This window comes from Diospyros lotus, chromosome 7, assembly GCF_014633365.1.
Source record: "Diospyros lotus cultivar Yz01 chromosome 7, ASM1463336v1, whole genome shotgun sequence".
Taxonomy (NCBI): domain Eukaryota; kingdom Viridiplantae; phylum Streptophyta; class Magnoliopsida; order Ericales; family Ebenaceae; genus Diospyros; species Diospyros lotus.
The window spans coordinates 33,557,653-33,573,926 of NC_068344.1; the positions used below are offsets into that span (position 1 = coordinate 33,557,653).

At 31.9% G+C, this 16,274-nt stretch overlaps 1 protein-coding gene across 2 annotated transcripts; it reads left to right on the forward strand.

Moving 5' to 3' along the window:
• Positions 1-11,767: 11,767 nt before the first annotated feature.
• LOC127805808 (axial regulator YABBY 5-like) lies at positions 11,768-15,770 on the forward strand. Of its 2 annotated transcripts, none has more exons than XM_052342592.1 (7): positions 11,768-12,242; positions 13,184-13,303; positions 14,084-14,207; positions 14,349-14,397; positions 14,514-14,589; positions 14,677-14,749; positions 15,534-15,770. In XM_052342592.1, the coding sequence occupies exons 1-6, from the start codon at positions 12,168-12,170 to the stop codon at positions 14,743-14,745; spliced, it is 513 nt and encodes a 170-aa protein (XP_052198552.1). In that variant the 5' UTR covers positions 11,768-12,167; the 3' UTR covers positions 14,746-14,749; positions 15,534-15,770. The 2 variants fall into 2 exon arrangements, with proteins under 2 accessions (XP_052198552.1, XP_052198553.1); XM_052342593.1 differs by lacking the exon at positions 11,768-12,242 and adding an exon at positions 12,652-13,039.
• Positions 15,771-16,274: the final 504 nt, after the last annotated feature.

Genomic DNA, 16,274 nt, shown 5'->3' on the forward strand with positions numbered 1-16,274 from the left:
TTTTTTTTTATTCTTTGGGATTACTCCAGTAGTCAGCATGGAGTGATGGATGGCCTGATTTATCAGATTTGAATCCATTCTCTGCACAATTATTGTGAATTAGATTTAAATTTACCTCTCCTTTCAAAAATTATGAGATCGAGCGACCGAAGCCCCCGCAAGAGAAGGCATCCTAACTATCTTTTGGATTTTCATGTACCTAATTAGCTTATCATGATCATATTAGGTTTTGTTGTAAAAATTGGCTGTAAGCCCATTTACCTTAAAATAGCCCAATTCTCTACAAGGTCTTCCCCTAGGATTATCCTAAAAGATTGTTGTTGTTGTCTAGATATAACTATAAATTTAATTGACTGGAAATATCATCATCGAGTCATCTAAATCTGTAAAAATAAGAAAATAATTAAAGGACGAGAGAAAGTCTTCGTGCAAATACTTTGATACTTAAATCAAACATATGATGAAAAAAATTGTATTGAAACTAGTATTAGAAATATTGTACATTTTTAGAATTAAATATCTGCTTATTTATAGAGAAATATAAAGTGATTTAAAGTGTAATAAAATTAAGAATTTTATAGATAACACTTATCATGATTAATTTTAGTCTGACTGAGAGTAGATTTGTTATGAATGATGTCTATCTTTTATGAATGATGTTTATCTTATCATTTTTTAGAAATATTCGGAGAGATTTTTAGATATTGGAGTTATTTTATTTGTGCGTGTGTGAGACCCTTGTATAAAAAATTTATGCCTTTCAACCCAAAATATCCTTTTGGACTCTTAGAATTTTAATGGCTTTGGTTTATGACACAGTAATTGTAAAAACATCCTATATATGGATGTGAAATGCCACGACACAAAATCCATTTGAAGCCACCAAAACAATATTTGGAATCTCCATTACATGTTGTTTATTTTTTTTTTAAATATAGATTAAGGCCTAAACGAGCAAGGACGACACAAAACCCACAAAAACATAAGCCAAACATACGAGAAAGCCAACTGGACCAAGAACACTATAACGTAGGTAGGACCTCCCCAAGGCAACTGCTGCAACCTTGATGAGTTTGGGATTAACAAATATCGACTTAGAATCATCGGAAAATAAATGGATTAGATGAGTTAACTTTAAAGTGCCATTAAAAAGGCAAAAGATAACCCAAAAAGCTCAACATAAGATGCAAGCAGCCAAGCAGCTGCCACTTGAACCCCGCTTCAGCTTCGTCTTCTTTTGCTTCAGCACGAACAAGAAAGGGATTCAAATGCCACTGTGCCTGTCTTAATTGAAGACAAAACGCACATAGATTAAGAAAATGTGTGCGTGGCTTTATTTGATTTACACTAAGAGATCAAGTTGTTTTAGATATATATCCACTTTTTTTTTTCTAAGTAAAAATCATTTCGGGATCAAGCTAACTAGATTATGTAAACTAACTAGATTAGCCTTTTCTTCTTGTTTTTGGGATCCTGTCTTGTACGCCTTTCATGGATTGCATTGGAATTTGTTTGTTGGCTAAAGGACTCTTGGAGCTTGTTTATCTGTCTGTGTCTTGGCCCATTTAACTTGTTTTCTCACATCTCTTCGTTTCTTTCTTGTTCAGGGCTACACACACAAATATAGATGTATATTACCCGATTGAATAAGCCCAGAAGTTAAATTTAGCTAATAGCTACATAAAACCAAATTTTTTATCTTTTTTCCTGATAACATGAACAATTAATATTACTTGTGGGAACCCTCTCAATTCATATAATGGGTTAAGATCAGTCTGGCATTTCATCTGGGACTAGAATTTAAAACATAAGATGCTGTGGTATGTACCACATCACAAAATAACAATTGATGGCAATACAGGTCGACTTTTGTTAGAAATTAACCAAACGGTGCTACAGCAGCATTAATTGTAATCTATCAGTACTTTTCTTTAATGATAATGACCTTTCAGTTTAATTGCATGTTGCCTCGCTAAGAAGACATTCTTGTCTGCTTGGTCACAAGTTAATAAATGAATAGCCGAAAAGAAAATATAACTTAAAAGATGTCTTTGGACATTAAGGTTTTATATGGAATGGACTTTTTAGTTAGTTTATATTGTTGACAGTTATGAAAAAAGTTTACATATTTAGTATACTTTTCAAAAATTGCCTTTTTAATGAGAAATTAATCTATTTTTTGGATTTTTAACAATAATTTTATTAAATTTTTGGTTTTTAAACTTTTTAAAAAACAACTTTTTATATAAATAAACCAAACACTCTTAAAAGAACTTTTCATTAACTGATATTACACCTCAAAACTATAAATCCCCCAAATTGACAAAAACAACAAACCCCAAATAAACAACGGAATAAACATCATTTACTCGTGATGTTAAATGGGTTGGGAAGGTTATGGGTAGTTCAAACCGACTTGTTATTGTTGTAAGTTGAGCTTGACTTACCTTTATCATTTATATAGGGTTGAATTGAGTCCAACATTTTTAAGTTTGCAACTTAGCCTATCTAAGGCCTCAACTCATATCCATGGGCCCTGACTTGTGGACTTAATTCGTTGCCAGGCTTAATGGAATTTTATTTTTTTTAAAAATAAAATTATAAATTATTTAAATTTGAATTTGGATTGTTGATATTTAATTTATCTAATATTTTAAAAATTATATAGACAATGTTACAAAATTTATATTGATAATCTATAAATCTCAAATAATTTATATTTCATACACAATTTTACAAAAAAAAATTATATTTTACATGCAAAAAGGCATAATTATTTTAACAAAATATAAATATGTAAATAAATATGTATCTCATACACAAACATTGGAGTTCAAATTTAAAATATGAAGCAATTTTTATAACTTTTAAATATTTATAAAATTTAATACCACTTTAAAAGTGGAATTCTAAATTATCAAAAAATTTAATTTTCAAATCGTTAACTTTTATATTGTAAATTTTTATTTTTCAAATAGAATTTGCATTTTTAAAAATATTTTTATATTTTAAATATTAATTGAATAAATATATTTATATTTTTTAAAATTATTTTCAAATTATTTTAAATATAAGTCAGTTTGACAGACTTTTGTTGAGGTCAATCTATTAACAGTCTGTTTGGCTGTGTAATTTGACCGCTTATAAGTTATTAGTGTAGCTTAAAAGTTATTAAACTTTTTCAGTTAAGTGTTTGACAAACTCAAATAACTTAAAAGTTATATATATAGCTTAAATGCTATTTGAATAACTTTTTGAAAAGTTCTTTCCCTTCAATTTCTACAAAATGCTCTTGGGAAAAAATTGCTTTGACCAAGGAAATTACCAATTTATCCTCAACCAAAATACCAATTTCCAACCCATATTCTTCTTCTTCAATCCTTTGCAACCAATTTCCCACTGCCACTGTTCCCCATGGTCCGTTGCCTTCTGCCTCGCTATCACCCTAGCCATCGCCCCCATCGTCGCCCCCAATTGCTCTGTCGTCGTTGCCTAGCTCGACCACTATAAGTCGATTCCTTCATCTCCATCGCAAGCCTAATTCGATCACCGCAAGTTGCCTCAATCTCGCTACTGCGATCACCGCCTCTGTTTCCAAATCTGCTGCTGCAAGTCGCCTAGTGCTGTCACGTCTCTTGCTGCCTATCTCACCTCCTCTCACCATCGTCGTCCCTTTCTACGCCATCGCCCATCTCCTTCTCTGTTACCGGCCTTCTTCTTCATCTCTTCACTATATATATGTATATATATGTATATATATGTATAACATAACATGTAATAATATATGTTATATTATATATAACATATATAATAATTTTGTATATAACATATAATATATATTAATTTTAATAAAATATATTTTTTAATAATTATACTAATACAATGTTAATTTATAATAGTAAAATTAATGTATATATTTTTTAACAGTAAAATTTTATTAATTAAACATTAATTTATAAAAATTTATTAAAATTTAGTATTTTATATATTTTTTTATATTATTTAATAGTATATCTATTTTCATCTTTTATCAATATCTCATAACTTATCAGCTCTTTCAAATAAATACATAATTATTAACTGATAATTTAAAAACACATTTATCCAAACACATTATCAACTTAAACATTATTTAACTTAAATGCTATAACCAGCTTAAATAGTATCTAACTTAAAAGCTACAAAAATAAACGCCAAGCCAAACTAAGGCTAAGTATCACAAACCTTGAGTTTGACTCGGATTGGGAGTTTGATGGACCGGCCTACGTCTACCCGTTTTAGGCAGGGTAACAAGTTAAGTCAGGGCTTGCTTTTTATTAACAGGTCAAATTTATTATATAAATGAATTGAGCCCGTTTTGGCTTGTCTCTTGAGGGCTACTGATGCACCCGACTTGAGTCATTTGATATCAACACTCAAGATAATCATAATAATTCTCACACTTTTTAATGAAATTAAGTTTTTGTAAAACCACCGTAAATTAATAGGTTAAACAGGGAATTAATTGTCCTCTTCTTCTCCATAAAACTATTTATTGAAAGCCATCAAAATCAAGATATAGCAAGAGATTTAACGCCAAGAAACAGGCCACATGAAGAATTTACTATGCTTCACAAAAGCGCAGAGACATGATCTCTGATAATCGGTGGTACATGCCAACAGTAACAGCTGTGTCTAGAAAGATGCAGAAAATGAGAAAATGATATGAATGAATATAATGAGCCAGCCCTCACTCTCATTGCATTTACTTGGCCCCCCCTCTGTCTCTCTCTCTCTCTATATATGTATATATATATTATAACTTGGACAAAGATCAAGACAGCTGCACTCTTCTACACCTCATGAAAAGAAGAAAGACCATGTGTAATGTATCAAGATCCACTAAAAATAAGTTTAAAATTAAAAAATAATAAATAAAAAGAGAAAGAATCGCAAAGAACTGAGGAGACACTCTCAGAAAGGGTCTCCAAGAAATGTAGAATTCTCTTGGAGACCCCTCTCACGTGATATTCCCACAGGAATGTGCAAACTTATCTTTGAAACTTTCTCTATAAATTACACAAAAAATAGGGATTTATTATCTACAGTTATCTAAATCCTAGTCAATCTTCTAATATTAGAAATATTTATCACAAATCTCCTAAGTTATAAATAAGCCAATTCTCATTCCAAAAAGGGTAAGACACTTATTAACAGTTCAATGTGGGGAATATCTTGTGCTCTTTAACAATTTTGTTTTTGCAGAATTCTAAAAATTTGAAGATGATTTTTTTGGACAAATAAATTTTATTGCTGTGTTAAGTGAAAAAGACACGAGGGAGAGTGAGGGAGAGTGAGAGAGAGTGACAATGAACCAATCATTCAGTAGCTTAATTAAAGAGAGAGAAATATGGCTCAGGCAATTATTACTGTGATGTGATACTTTCATCTTCACTGTTGCATGCAAGTTAATTATAAGTTATTAATGATCACATATTTAAACGTATTTATTAAAATTGATTGTAAGTAAAAATATTATTGCTATATTTTCTTTTAACAATATTAATTTATTGTACAAAAATGAAAGGTTTAAGACCAATTTGGCCCTCAATTTTTTTGGGTTTTGGTCAAATTTGCCATACACTTTTTTGTTTTTACTTGAATGAACTTTTGGAAATGGTTTATCAAAGGGTGAATTTGAGCCTAAAACAAAGAGTACTTCAAGAGCGAAGACAATTATTTAAAAAATTGATGAGTGAATTTTATAAAAGTTAATCTACTTTTTATTCTTATAAAAATTTATGAAAGTACATATCATATATAAAAGGGTGAAGAGGCTTCTGAGATGCGTTCGCTGAGTCCCTATTGAATGCCATTCTGAGATCCTATATATATAGATGTCACAAGGTTCTCTCTCTCCTTTGAATTCCATATTACCTTGAAATTCAAAAACATTCATTCATCAGTACTAGAGATATATACACACAGACACATAAATTAAAAGATTGAAATGTGAACCAGCTTTTAGGGTTAATGCAGTCTGCGAAAGTGAACAACCTGCACACACTTTCCAAGAATTTCTTTCTTCCTCTATATATGATGTGGTGGAATGGATTGGTAGATGGCCATTTTGGCACAATCCTGTCACACACACACACACATTCTGACTTTATGAATCAAGATTGAAGCTGGATAGAATTGTCTTTGCACTTAAAAGGGTGTCTTTACTTAGAAATATGGGGATGCTTCAGTGCCTTTACATGCCCTTGCCCTTTTTTTCTTTCCTTCTGTACATTTCGCTCAATTTGGCTTCTCACCATTTCAGAGACATGAGACGTTCCACTACATTGGCTGCTTCTGATCGCTTTCCCTTGTATATACAGATAAGGCTATACACATAGGACACAAGGTTTGGATTCTTCATAGTTAGGGCTAGCTATAGGGATATGCTCCTACACCTGTATTACTACAAACATATATACCAAAAATCAATGAATATTTTACATAATTTGGATAAGAAGAAAGACATAAATAATATTTTTGTGGTGGCTGAAATCCGCAATGTATTGACTGGATGGGTTGGTAGAAATTTGGCGCCTAATGTGATATTTAAGCTAGAGTTGCTTGGGCTTATTAAGAAGGTTAGTTCATGAATATTGTTTAATGTGGAAGTTCATATGCCTCTTTGGCGGCCATGTAGCTGCCGCCTTCAGGATTGCGAGTGTTGCTATTGTGATGTAGTTTAAGAATATCTACTCTGAGTTAGCTTATTAAGAGGGTTAGCTGCCACCTTCAGAACTCTATATGCTCCCTTCTATATATATAAAGATAATTAATCCTCAAGAGGAACTATATAATCTGGATTAAGGGAAGTTTTTCTACTTGGAAATCAGTCTGTGTCTTGCCGGGTATATAATTTACTTGGAGCTGGTTCTCATGTTACTGTCTCCAAGTATTTAATTTGCTTTTTTTTATTCCTTTAATTGGTTAATTAATTCTTTGTTTGGGGGAAGAAAGGTAGATGAGAAAATGGCATTTTGAAAAACAAAATTAATAAATAAATATTGCCAAAGTAGTTGAAGGAAACATTTCTCTTACAGTGAGGACTATTTATTAATTAGCTAGGGCAGATATGGAAAGGGACGTAAGATGAAGAAGCACACTATGCCCAATGCCCAATTATCGAAGTTGGCTGACCCAACAAAGATGAGATCTCTTGCTTCCTTTTTTGAATTAAAATCACAAAAAATCAAATATGTACAAAAAGTGAATATCTAATCCTCTATTATATAAGTTAGGTTCCAATTATTTTTATTATTAAGGAGTGCCTAAACAAGCCAGCAAGGGCCTGCAGAGACAAAGGAAGGACAAAACAAACGTCAAGGGTAATTGTCTTACAAGACATCCCAGACCCAGAGTAGACCATGAACAAATTGAAAGCTAATTTAGGGGATGCATGCAATGCATGTATCCATCAGCCATGCTCTTGGAAGGATGATTAATTTTATGATTTGAGATACTTTTTAACTCTTTTGTAATTTTATTTTTAATTAAGAATCTTTTTAATATAATCTTTTGGTTAAAATATTAAATTTACACTTAAGAAAAAAATGACCATAGTGTCTTAATTAATTTTAAATAATTATGTACAACTCTATTATTAAAAACTCATTAAAAATAAAAATACTAAACTTGTCCAGTAATTGGCTCTAATTGATTATTTAAGACGAATAAATGGAGAACAAAGTGGAAGGCGATGCCATTAACCTTAATAAGTCTCTAAATTCAAGTAAAATTTTAATTTATCTCTAAGGAAATGCAAAAGCCAATCAGTAATTTTGCAATTAATCTATAACTTAAACCAAAATCTAATTCATCTTTGAATCACAAAAGCACATTAGTCTTCATTTTTTTTTTTTTTTGAATCATGGAAGCAAAGTAATATCCAAAAAAAATATTTTTATCAATAAAAACGGTTTTTAGTTGAATTTCAAACCCACAATTCTTAAAATTTTCTTATTTTTTCTTCATAAATATGATTTTTAATTAAATTTTCAAATACTTTAATTATTTGAGTTCATAACTTCAAAAGTTGAAAATTACGTTACTTCATAAGGCATTAACCATGGTAAAAAATTACTATAAACTGTTTTGCAGTGAAAAATTATGTTTTAAGTGTTCATAATAATTTAAAAGTCAATATTTCATTTCATTACTCATCTATTGTTTCCATTATTTTTTCAAACTTTTTCAAAATTTTGATAGTAAAAACAAGCAATCAAATAATGTCATTTTCTATTTTTGTTTTCAAAATAATAATATTGGAACGAAATTTGACCAAAAGAGCCCTAAGAAATTTTTTATGATAGAAAGAATAAAAAAAAAAAACATAATTTTTATATAGTTACGTTTTTTCACGCATTTATCTCTAATTTATCCTCTCAAATCATTAATTGACGCTACTTTCTTACTTAAGTTTAAGTTTGGTATTTTATCTTTAATTAATATGTAAAAATAGAATTGTGTTCAATTGTTTAAAATCAATTGAGATATTTATTTGGTTATTTTTTCTTTTTGACATATAAATTTAATTAATCTTTTTGTCTGAAAATGATTTCAAATGAGATTTTTTGCCAAAAATAAAATTATAGGAGGATTAAATATCACAAGTCATAAACTTTGAAAAATTTTAATGAATTTTAGCCAAGTTTTATATCAAAATGTCCCCCCCCCCCCCTTCTCTCTCTCTCTCTCTCTCTCTCTCTTTCTGTGGTATAAATTCTGCCTATTTCAATAATTACTTATCAATCTCACATGTTGTTCTATAGATTTTCTTTTCACATATCTCAATCATCTTAACTGCTGGTTGAGACGTTTACCTGACAACATAAAATTATTTTGAAATTTAATATATTTATGAGCATGTTATTGCAAAAAGTACTTTGATAATTAGGTGTAAAATTGGATAACAAACTCTCAACAGATGGAAGGAAAAATCCCTTTCCTATGTTGGTAGGGCACCAATATCCTTTTAGCTCCAGCCTCTTCCTCCTGGAATTAGGGATTTATTTAGTATGCATCCAAGGATATTGATTATAAAATTTTTTATACAAAAAATTATACAATAATTACACAAAAAATTTCCAAAACTATAAATCAAAAAATGAATTGATTTTAGTGAAAAATCTCGAATACTTGAGACGCTTCTTTTAGTATTTTCACAAACAATCATCCCCCGCCCTTCCCGTACAAAAAAAAAAAAAAAAAAAGAAAGAAAAGGAAAAGCAAAAGGCATGCCAAACTATTACAACCAATTAATAAGAACCTTTACTAGGCTCATTGTTAAGATGTCCTTTTAAGCACTGACTTTGTTACAACTATAAGACACAAATTAATGCTATTGTGGTTGGTGTACGCTTATATGAGGGAAGGTTCCAAATTTGAGTCTCTCTTCACTTCTTAATATTGTCTCACACGAGTTTGTGTGATCACTCTTGATTCAAGGTGAAAAGACTTAATTATGATATCATGATTAAAATCTAACAAAATATTATTAGGATATTTAGACGATATGTTTATTGATATTAATCCTAATACGCATCTCTAGGCCTTTAAACATTTTCATGATAAGTCGGGCTAATTAAAAGGGTCCATTGAGCTCGATCTTGGCTATAAGATTGTCAAAATTTGCACAAGATTTACACCAACCAAAATGTCAGCGAAGTTCTTCCTCTTCTTAAAAAACAAAAAAAAAAAAATTCAGCAGTAGGCTAAAAAGAAGAGACACATGGCATGGAGATCGAAACTTGGCAACAATTATGCTTTAATCAATAATGGATCCAACTTTAACACCGCATTCTAGCAACGACATCAACCAAACCCATCGATTGCTGAAGTACAAGTTGGTGCCTACCTTTAATTTTCAACCTGGCTGCTGCCTGTTTATTTACTTTTATAACTCATCCCAAACTTTTATTTAGAACAAGTCAAAATTTTTCAATCCATCACACTATCAATTAATGGTTTTTTTCACTGCTTTTATTAGCTAATTAATGGGTTGTTTTAAATATATCTCTAGTTTAAAATATATTTTGATATATTAATTTCTTGTTTACTTGTGATTTTGCGTATGCATATATATATATATATATATATACCTACCTCGGGCACAACAATAAAATGTCAACAAAATATTTATTATTTATTTTTAATATTAATATGCATAAAATCATATTAAGTTACAAAAGAATATTTTTATTAATACTAATTTCATAACATAGCACGACAAAGTGCAACGATAGTAAAATAAACATTATTCATAGTGTATGGTTCTAATTATATTAATTAGCTCACAAATAAACATATTATTCAACATGAGAATATCCTGTTCAAAAATTTTATGAAAAACCGAAAAAAGATTCAATTTTAAGAGGTCTATACACAAACATTTTTTGGATTAATATAGCATGCAGTGACAATTTGCTATTTTCAGCCAAATGAGTATCTTTACACAAAAAAATATATGGGAAGGAGTGCCTTCCAGGGCATTGCTTAAGAAGTATTCTAATAATATATTATTTTTTAATAAATTATATTTATTATATCTAATTTTTAGATCTATAAGTTTTTTTTCTTAATTGGTTTCATTTAATTAGAATGCATATATTTATTACAATAAATAGTTAAATACAAAAAATAGAAATTGTTTAGTTTAACAAAAAAAATGTTTATCCAACCACCCAAAATGGGTAAAACATTTTCCCTGAAAAAAAAAAATGACTGGGTACATTAGACCAAATATGTTTTTGCTCTATATAAATCAACTTTTCCTTCCATCCAAACAGCTCTTCAAATTAATCCCACCATATATAGGTGACGTACAGAATACAATGCATGCTTTCATATACATATATATATATATATATGTGTGTGTGTGTGTGTATAACTCTACGAACACTGCATGTTCATAGGTGGAAAATAAAAAAGAAAGAAAAAGAAAAGAAAAGAAAAGTCGCCCCCATCGTCCGCTGTTGTGTGGCAGATATAGAAGATGGGAGGGTTTTGAGTGGTCGCTCTCATCATCTCATCAAAATGCAGCCAAAACACTCTGTACTTCCTTCTGAAACCCTAGCCCTCATCTTCCCTGGTACCTCCCAAATTGATTAATTAAAACCGGCCTGGTTTTATTTCCATGGGGAACCGGCCGGCCTTAATGTCTTTTCCCTGTCCATTAGCTTGCTAGCTGCTTCTCTCTTTCTCTCTCTCTCCCTCTCTCCATGGCCAGCTTTAGTTTTCCCAACTCATCATCAAAACTCTGATTAATTATCACTTTGAACCCTCTCCCTCCTTTTCCTTTTCCTTTTCCCCCCTCTCCTCTCTGCAACTTTCTTTCTCTATTTTAGGCATTTACAGGTTCTACTGTCGAGATAAATAGCCCATCTTGAAAGCAAAGGGGGAAATGGCCGGACAATGATATATATCTCTAGAGAATTTTTATAATATCATATGATATGAAAAAACCCAGTAATTGTAATTTCTTGAAATTTTCAACCAGAAACTTAATTTAGTGGGAATGGAAAAGAGCTAAAATCTATCAACGGAACAAGAGTTGCTACTGTGCTTGTTAGCGTGCTCCATTGTATATTAAAAAACAAAAAAAAAAAAAACATCAAAGGCGCTTGTAATTGTAAAACTACCATTGCCACGTCACATTCTATACATGTATATAGATATAGGTAAAAAAAAAAAGAGGCAAAAATGTATGTATAAATGTCATTTGCCAGGAAGGCCTCATTCACTCTTGGTTAAGCTAGCTAGTTTGGTTCCTTTGCTGTGTTGCAAGAGAAAGCTTGCTTTTCATGCTTGATTTCTCTCCTTAAGGTTGTTTGGTTGCTTTCTACTTTGTATAAATTTATGGAACCTTTCCCCACTTTAGCTCTGATTACCACTTTGATCATATCCCTCTTTTCACTCTTCCCACTCTCTCTCTCTCTCTCTCTCTAGACATATGATCATTTACTGTTGTGATACATAAACCGCATCTTGAGAACAAGAGGGGGGAGAGAATAAAGAGCCTTTTGTTTTATCGCAAGAGTGGCTTGGCTGTCTTCTCCTTTGCGTTGCAGCTTCTTCTTCTTCTACTTCATCTTCTTCTTCTTCTTCTTGGAAGCTTCAATTTCTGCATAAGAATGTCTACCTGCATCGATGTTGCCCCTGAGCAACTCTGCTACATCCCTTGCAACTTTTGCAATATTGTTCTTGCGGTATATGACCTCTGAACATACCCTTTACATAGTGGGATCTGCTTTTTCATCTCAGTATATATAATATAGATATATAATTATATGCACTCCATATATGTGTGGTTACTTACATATACATATATGTTCTATTATATCTATGCAAGAAGATTGTATTGGTTCCTGAAAAGAGCGGGCCGATTGTATTGGATCCTGAAAAGAGCTCGCCTTTGTACTGATGAGATCAAGTCATTTGGTGTTATTATACTGAAAATCTATTCTTTCTTCCTCGTTTTTCTTTTCTTGTCACGGTCAGGTCTCCATCTTGGACTTTCTTTTCCTTCTCTCTTTTGCAGTAAAAGAAAAGTCATATTTGAAGGTCCTGGAGTGCAGAAAAACCAGAGAGAGGGGGGGGGGGGGGGGGGGGGGAGAGAGAGAGAGAGACTACGAGAGTTAAACTTCAAAACAAGTGTTCGATGACAAATTTGATGAGAATAAGTCTTGTGGCTCATGATAGGTTTCATTCACCAATGGAGATCTCACCCGTGTCATTCTTGAAAACTTTTCATGAAAACTTCCATCACATAAAGATGAAAAGTTTTCAAGGAACCTGATTTTTTTTCTTTGGTTTTCTCTGCAACCCATTTCTTTAATTTAAAGAAAGAAATTAAAGACGGGATTTCCAATTTCAATTCTTCAGGTCAAATTAGCCATATCTTTGTTTTTTCAACCTTCGTGATAGAGGGACCCAGCTCCAAAGTTTCAGTTTCTGATTTGAGCTTTTGTTTAAAATCTTTCTCTAGTATGATTCTGTTATGCAGGTGAGCGTTCCAACTGGGTTTTCGTTTCATCCGAGAGAGAGAGAGAAAGAGAGAGAGACAGCTAAAATCTGCGTTTTCTGATTTGGGTTTTCGTTTTTCCTCTTTTGGAACCCTGTTGTTAAGGAGTTAGATTTTGACGCGCAGGTGAGTGTCCCATCCTGCAGCTTATTCGACATCGTGACCGTCCGATGCGGGCATTGCAGCAATCTGTGGTCCGTGAACATGGCGTCTGCATTTCAGTCACTGTCCTGGCAAGATGTTCAGGTGAGCTGTTAAATTTTTCAGCTCAATTTTTGGGGGATCATAGCCTTATGAAACCTGGGCTTTCCGGGTTTTCCTTCTTTCGAGGAAATCAAAGTCTTCTCTCAAATAAATACATATACATCTATATGTATATGTGTAATTGAGTATTTCGAAGCATCTGCAAACCCTAACAGCCGCCATAACCAAAACCTATAAATCTTGCCTTTTGTAGAGAGTGTTTTGCAGCCGCAGTTATGATGCGTCAGAACCTGTCGTGACCATCAAGGGAAATCGTCTTCTAGGTTTTCAATTGTTTCTTTTCAAAGCTTCGATCTTTGGGGTTCAGATGATTTGATTGACATGTATCGTTATTCTAAGTTTCATAGGTTCATTTCTTTTCATCAGGTTTTGTCCTCTTCTGTAGGAACAAAGCCTCAAATTTCTTCTCTCCTCCACAACTGTCGATCTGGGTCTTATTTTCTCTTCATGATTTTTAATAGATTCAGTCACTTCAACGCCGGTTTCTTTTTGGCTCATAAGACATCTTTTCAACTCTCTCTCTCTCTCCCCCCGGCACCCCCTATTATTTTCAGCTCCAGACTGGTTAAAAGGTCCTCTTGCATTTCTTTCCTTTTTTGTTCCCCTTCGGCTGACATTGAGATGCTAAACCAAGAAAGCAGTTAAGCATTAAGCTTCAATTTCATCATTACTTGACTATTTTTCACTCGCCCTTTTTATGATCTTCTGAAATATATAATACTTTTTTCTGAATCTGTATTTCTGTAATTTAATTTTCTTCAGGCACCCAACTACACTTCCACCAATCAGAGGATTGATTTTGGTTCCTCTTCCAAATGTAATAACAAGACGGCAACGAGATCACCTATCACAAATACTACTACTCCAGAAAGGCCTGTGAACAGGCGTGAGTACCATGATTACTGTTATCATTTATAATGGTTTTTTTTTTCTTCTTTTCCTTTTTATTTCATTTTTTTTTTTGGGCTGAGATTTTATTTCAGTTATATTGATGTTGTGTCTCTTCTACTGTTTTTCCTTTTCTCAGCCCCAGAGAAGAGGCAGCGAGTGCCTTCTGCATATAACCAGTTTATAAAGTAATGATGAGTAGCACTTTAAATTTATCTTTCATGTTACATAAGTTTTGAATTTTGATGGCAATGACTAACCAATTTATGATTTTCCTAAACAATTAAAAATTGTGATTCTTTAGAGAGGAAATCCAAAGGATTAAGGCCAATAATCCAGATATCAGTCACAGGGAAGCATTCAGCACTGCTGCAAAGAATGTAAGAGCAAATTAAACAAATTTTTGTTGGTTTTAAGCAATGTTTTTGGGGTGATTAATTAATTGACGAAATTTCTTAATTCGATAGTGGGCATACTTCCCTCGGATTCATTTTGGGCTAATGCTGGAGAACAACAGCAAAGCTAAGTTACCTTGATCGTGTAAGTATTTATATTTTTTGTTTCAAATTTGATTTTCACTATCCTTCTCTTGCAAATTATGCGTTATATTCTGCTTGCGAAACCTAAATGAAAGCTTGTCCTTTGGATTAATACATAAGGAATTTTCTTAATTATTTAAACTACCTTTGTTTTGTTTATTTTGGGCGTGGTAGCATTTTTTGAATTAATTAGTATAGCTCAGTTATTAGTAGTAACTTGTCATATTATATGACCTCCTCCGTTAATCCTAAATCAGTAGACTGCTTTCCGTGCTCTACTATTTGCTTCAATTTAATTATTTATATTTATGGATCTATTGATAGGCATTCAATGTAGGAAAAAATATTCTTAATTATCTTGTGAAATGAGTGGTGAATCTATTGTTAGGCATTCAATGTAGGAAAAATATTCTTAATTATTAGGGCATTAATTGTGCGATAAAATTCCCAAAGACTCTCTCTCTCTCTCTCTCTCTCTCTCTACCTGGTTGACTGAGGCTAATTAACTCCATTCTGGTCTACATTCTCGAGGAAAATGTAATTGGACTCTTCTTTTTCTTTCTGTACTTGGGATTTTTAACAATAACTGCCTCTTATAGTCTTTGCCAAAACCAAACAATTTTGTTAGGTAAGATCATTGTTCTCCTTAAATTTTCTAACCCATAGTCTAAATAATTAACTGAACTATGAATTATAGCCTTTTCTTATTAGTCACTAGCTGTATTATTTCCTTGTCTCCCTCTCTCATATTGAAGGTTTTTTTTTTTTTTTTTTTTTCTGCTCAGGATTCTGGGAAACATATATAATCTCAAGGGTAGCCCTATTGAACAAAAGAAAATGTTGACCTTCAGTGGCATCTCCGTTGTAGAGTTGAAGAATGGCTTGATTTTGAATGTGTTCTTACTGCTTAAAGACATAAAAATATGTACTTTCATTTCTTCCTTGCGTTTGCTACAAGTTGTTTAGAAGATGCTATATTTGGGATCTTGTAAAACTATATAAACCACTTTCCTTTGGCTTTATATCTTCCAGCTCCCTATTTCATGTGTTATAGTTTAGATGATACTGGTTTTCGTATGCATTATTGATCATTCCTTTTGCTAACGTAAAGACAAAAAAACCCTAAAAACTAACTAAAATTTTTACCCCATTAGATACTTTGTATCATAGAAATAATAGATTGTATGTACAATTTTCCGCAAACTAAAACAACGTGATAATATAGTATATAATGTAATTATAAAGGTTTTATATCGACGTAACCCTTTCATAATTATAGGTGAACTTATGTTGATTCTTTATAGATTTCTAGATTGAAAGTTAATGAATTAATTTAGTTGTTTTTCTCTAGAAACTGAAAATTGCACAAGATCAGTTAGAGTTTACAGTGAGCTAGCTAGGAAAATACACATGAAAGCACTATTAGGGAAACTAAATTTAGCAGGGCTATAGAGTTTCCATCAAGTGTATGCTAATTCTTGTGGGTATTTTTTGAGTTTTTGTTTTATGTTTGCAGTATATTTGTT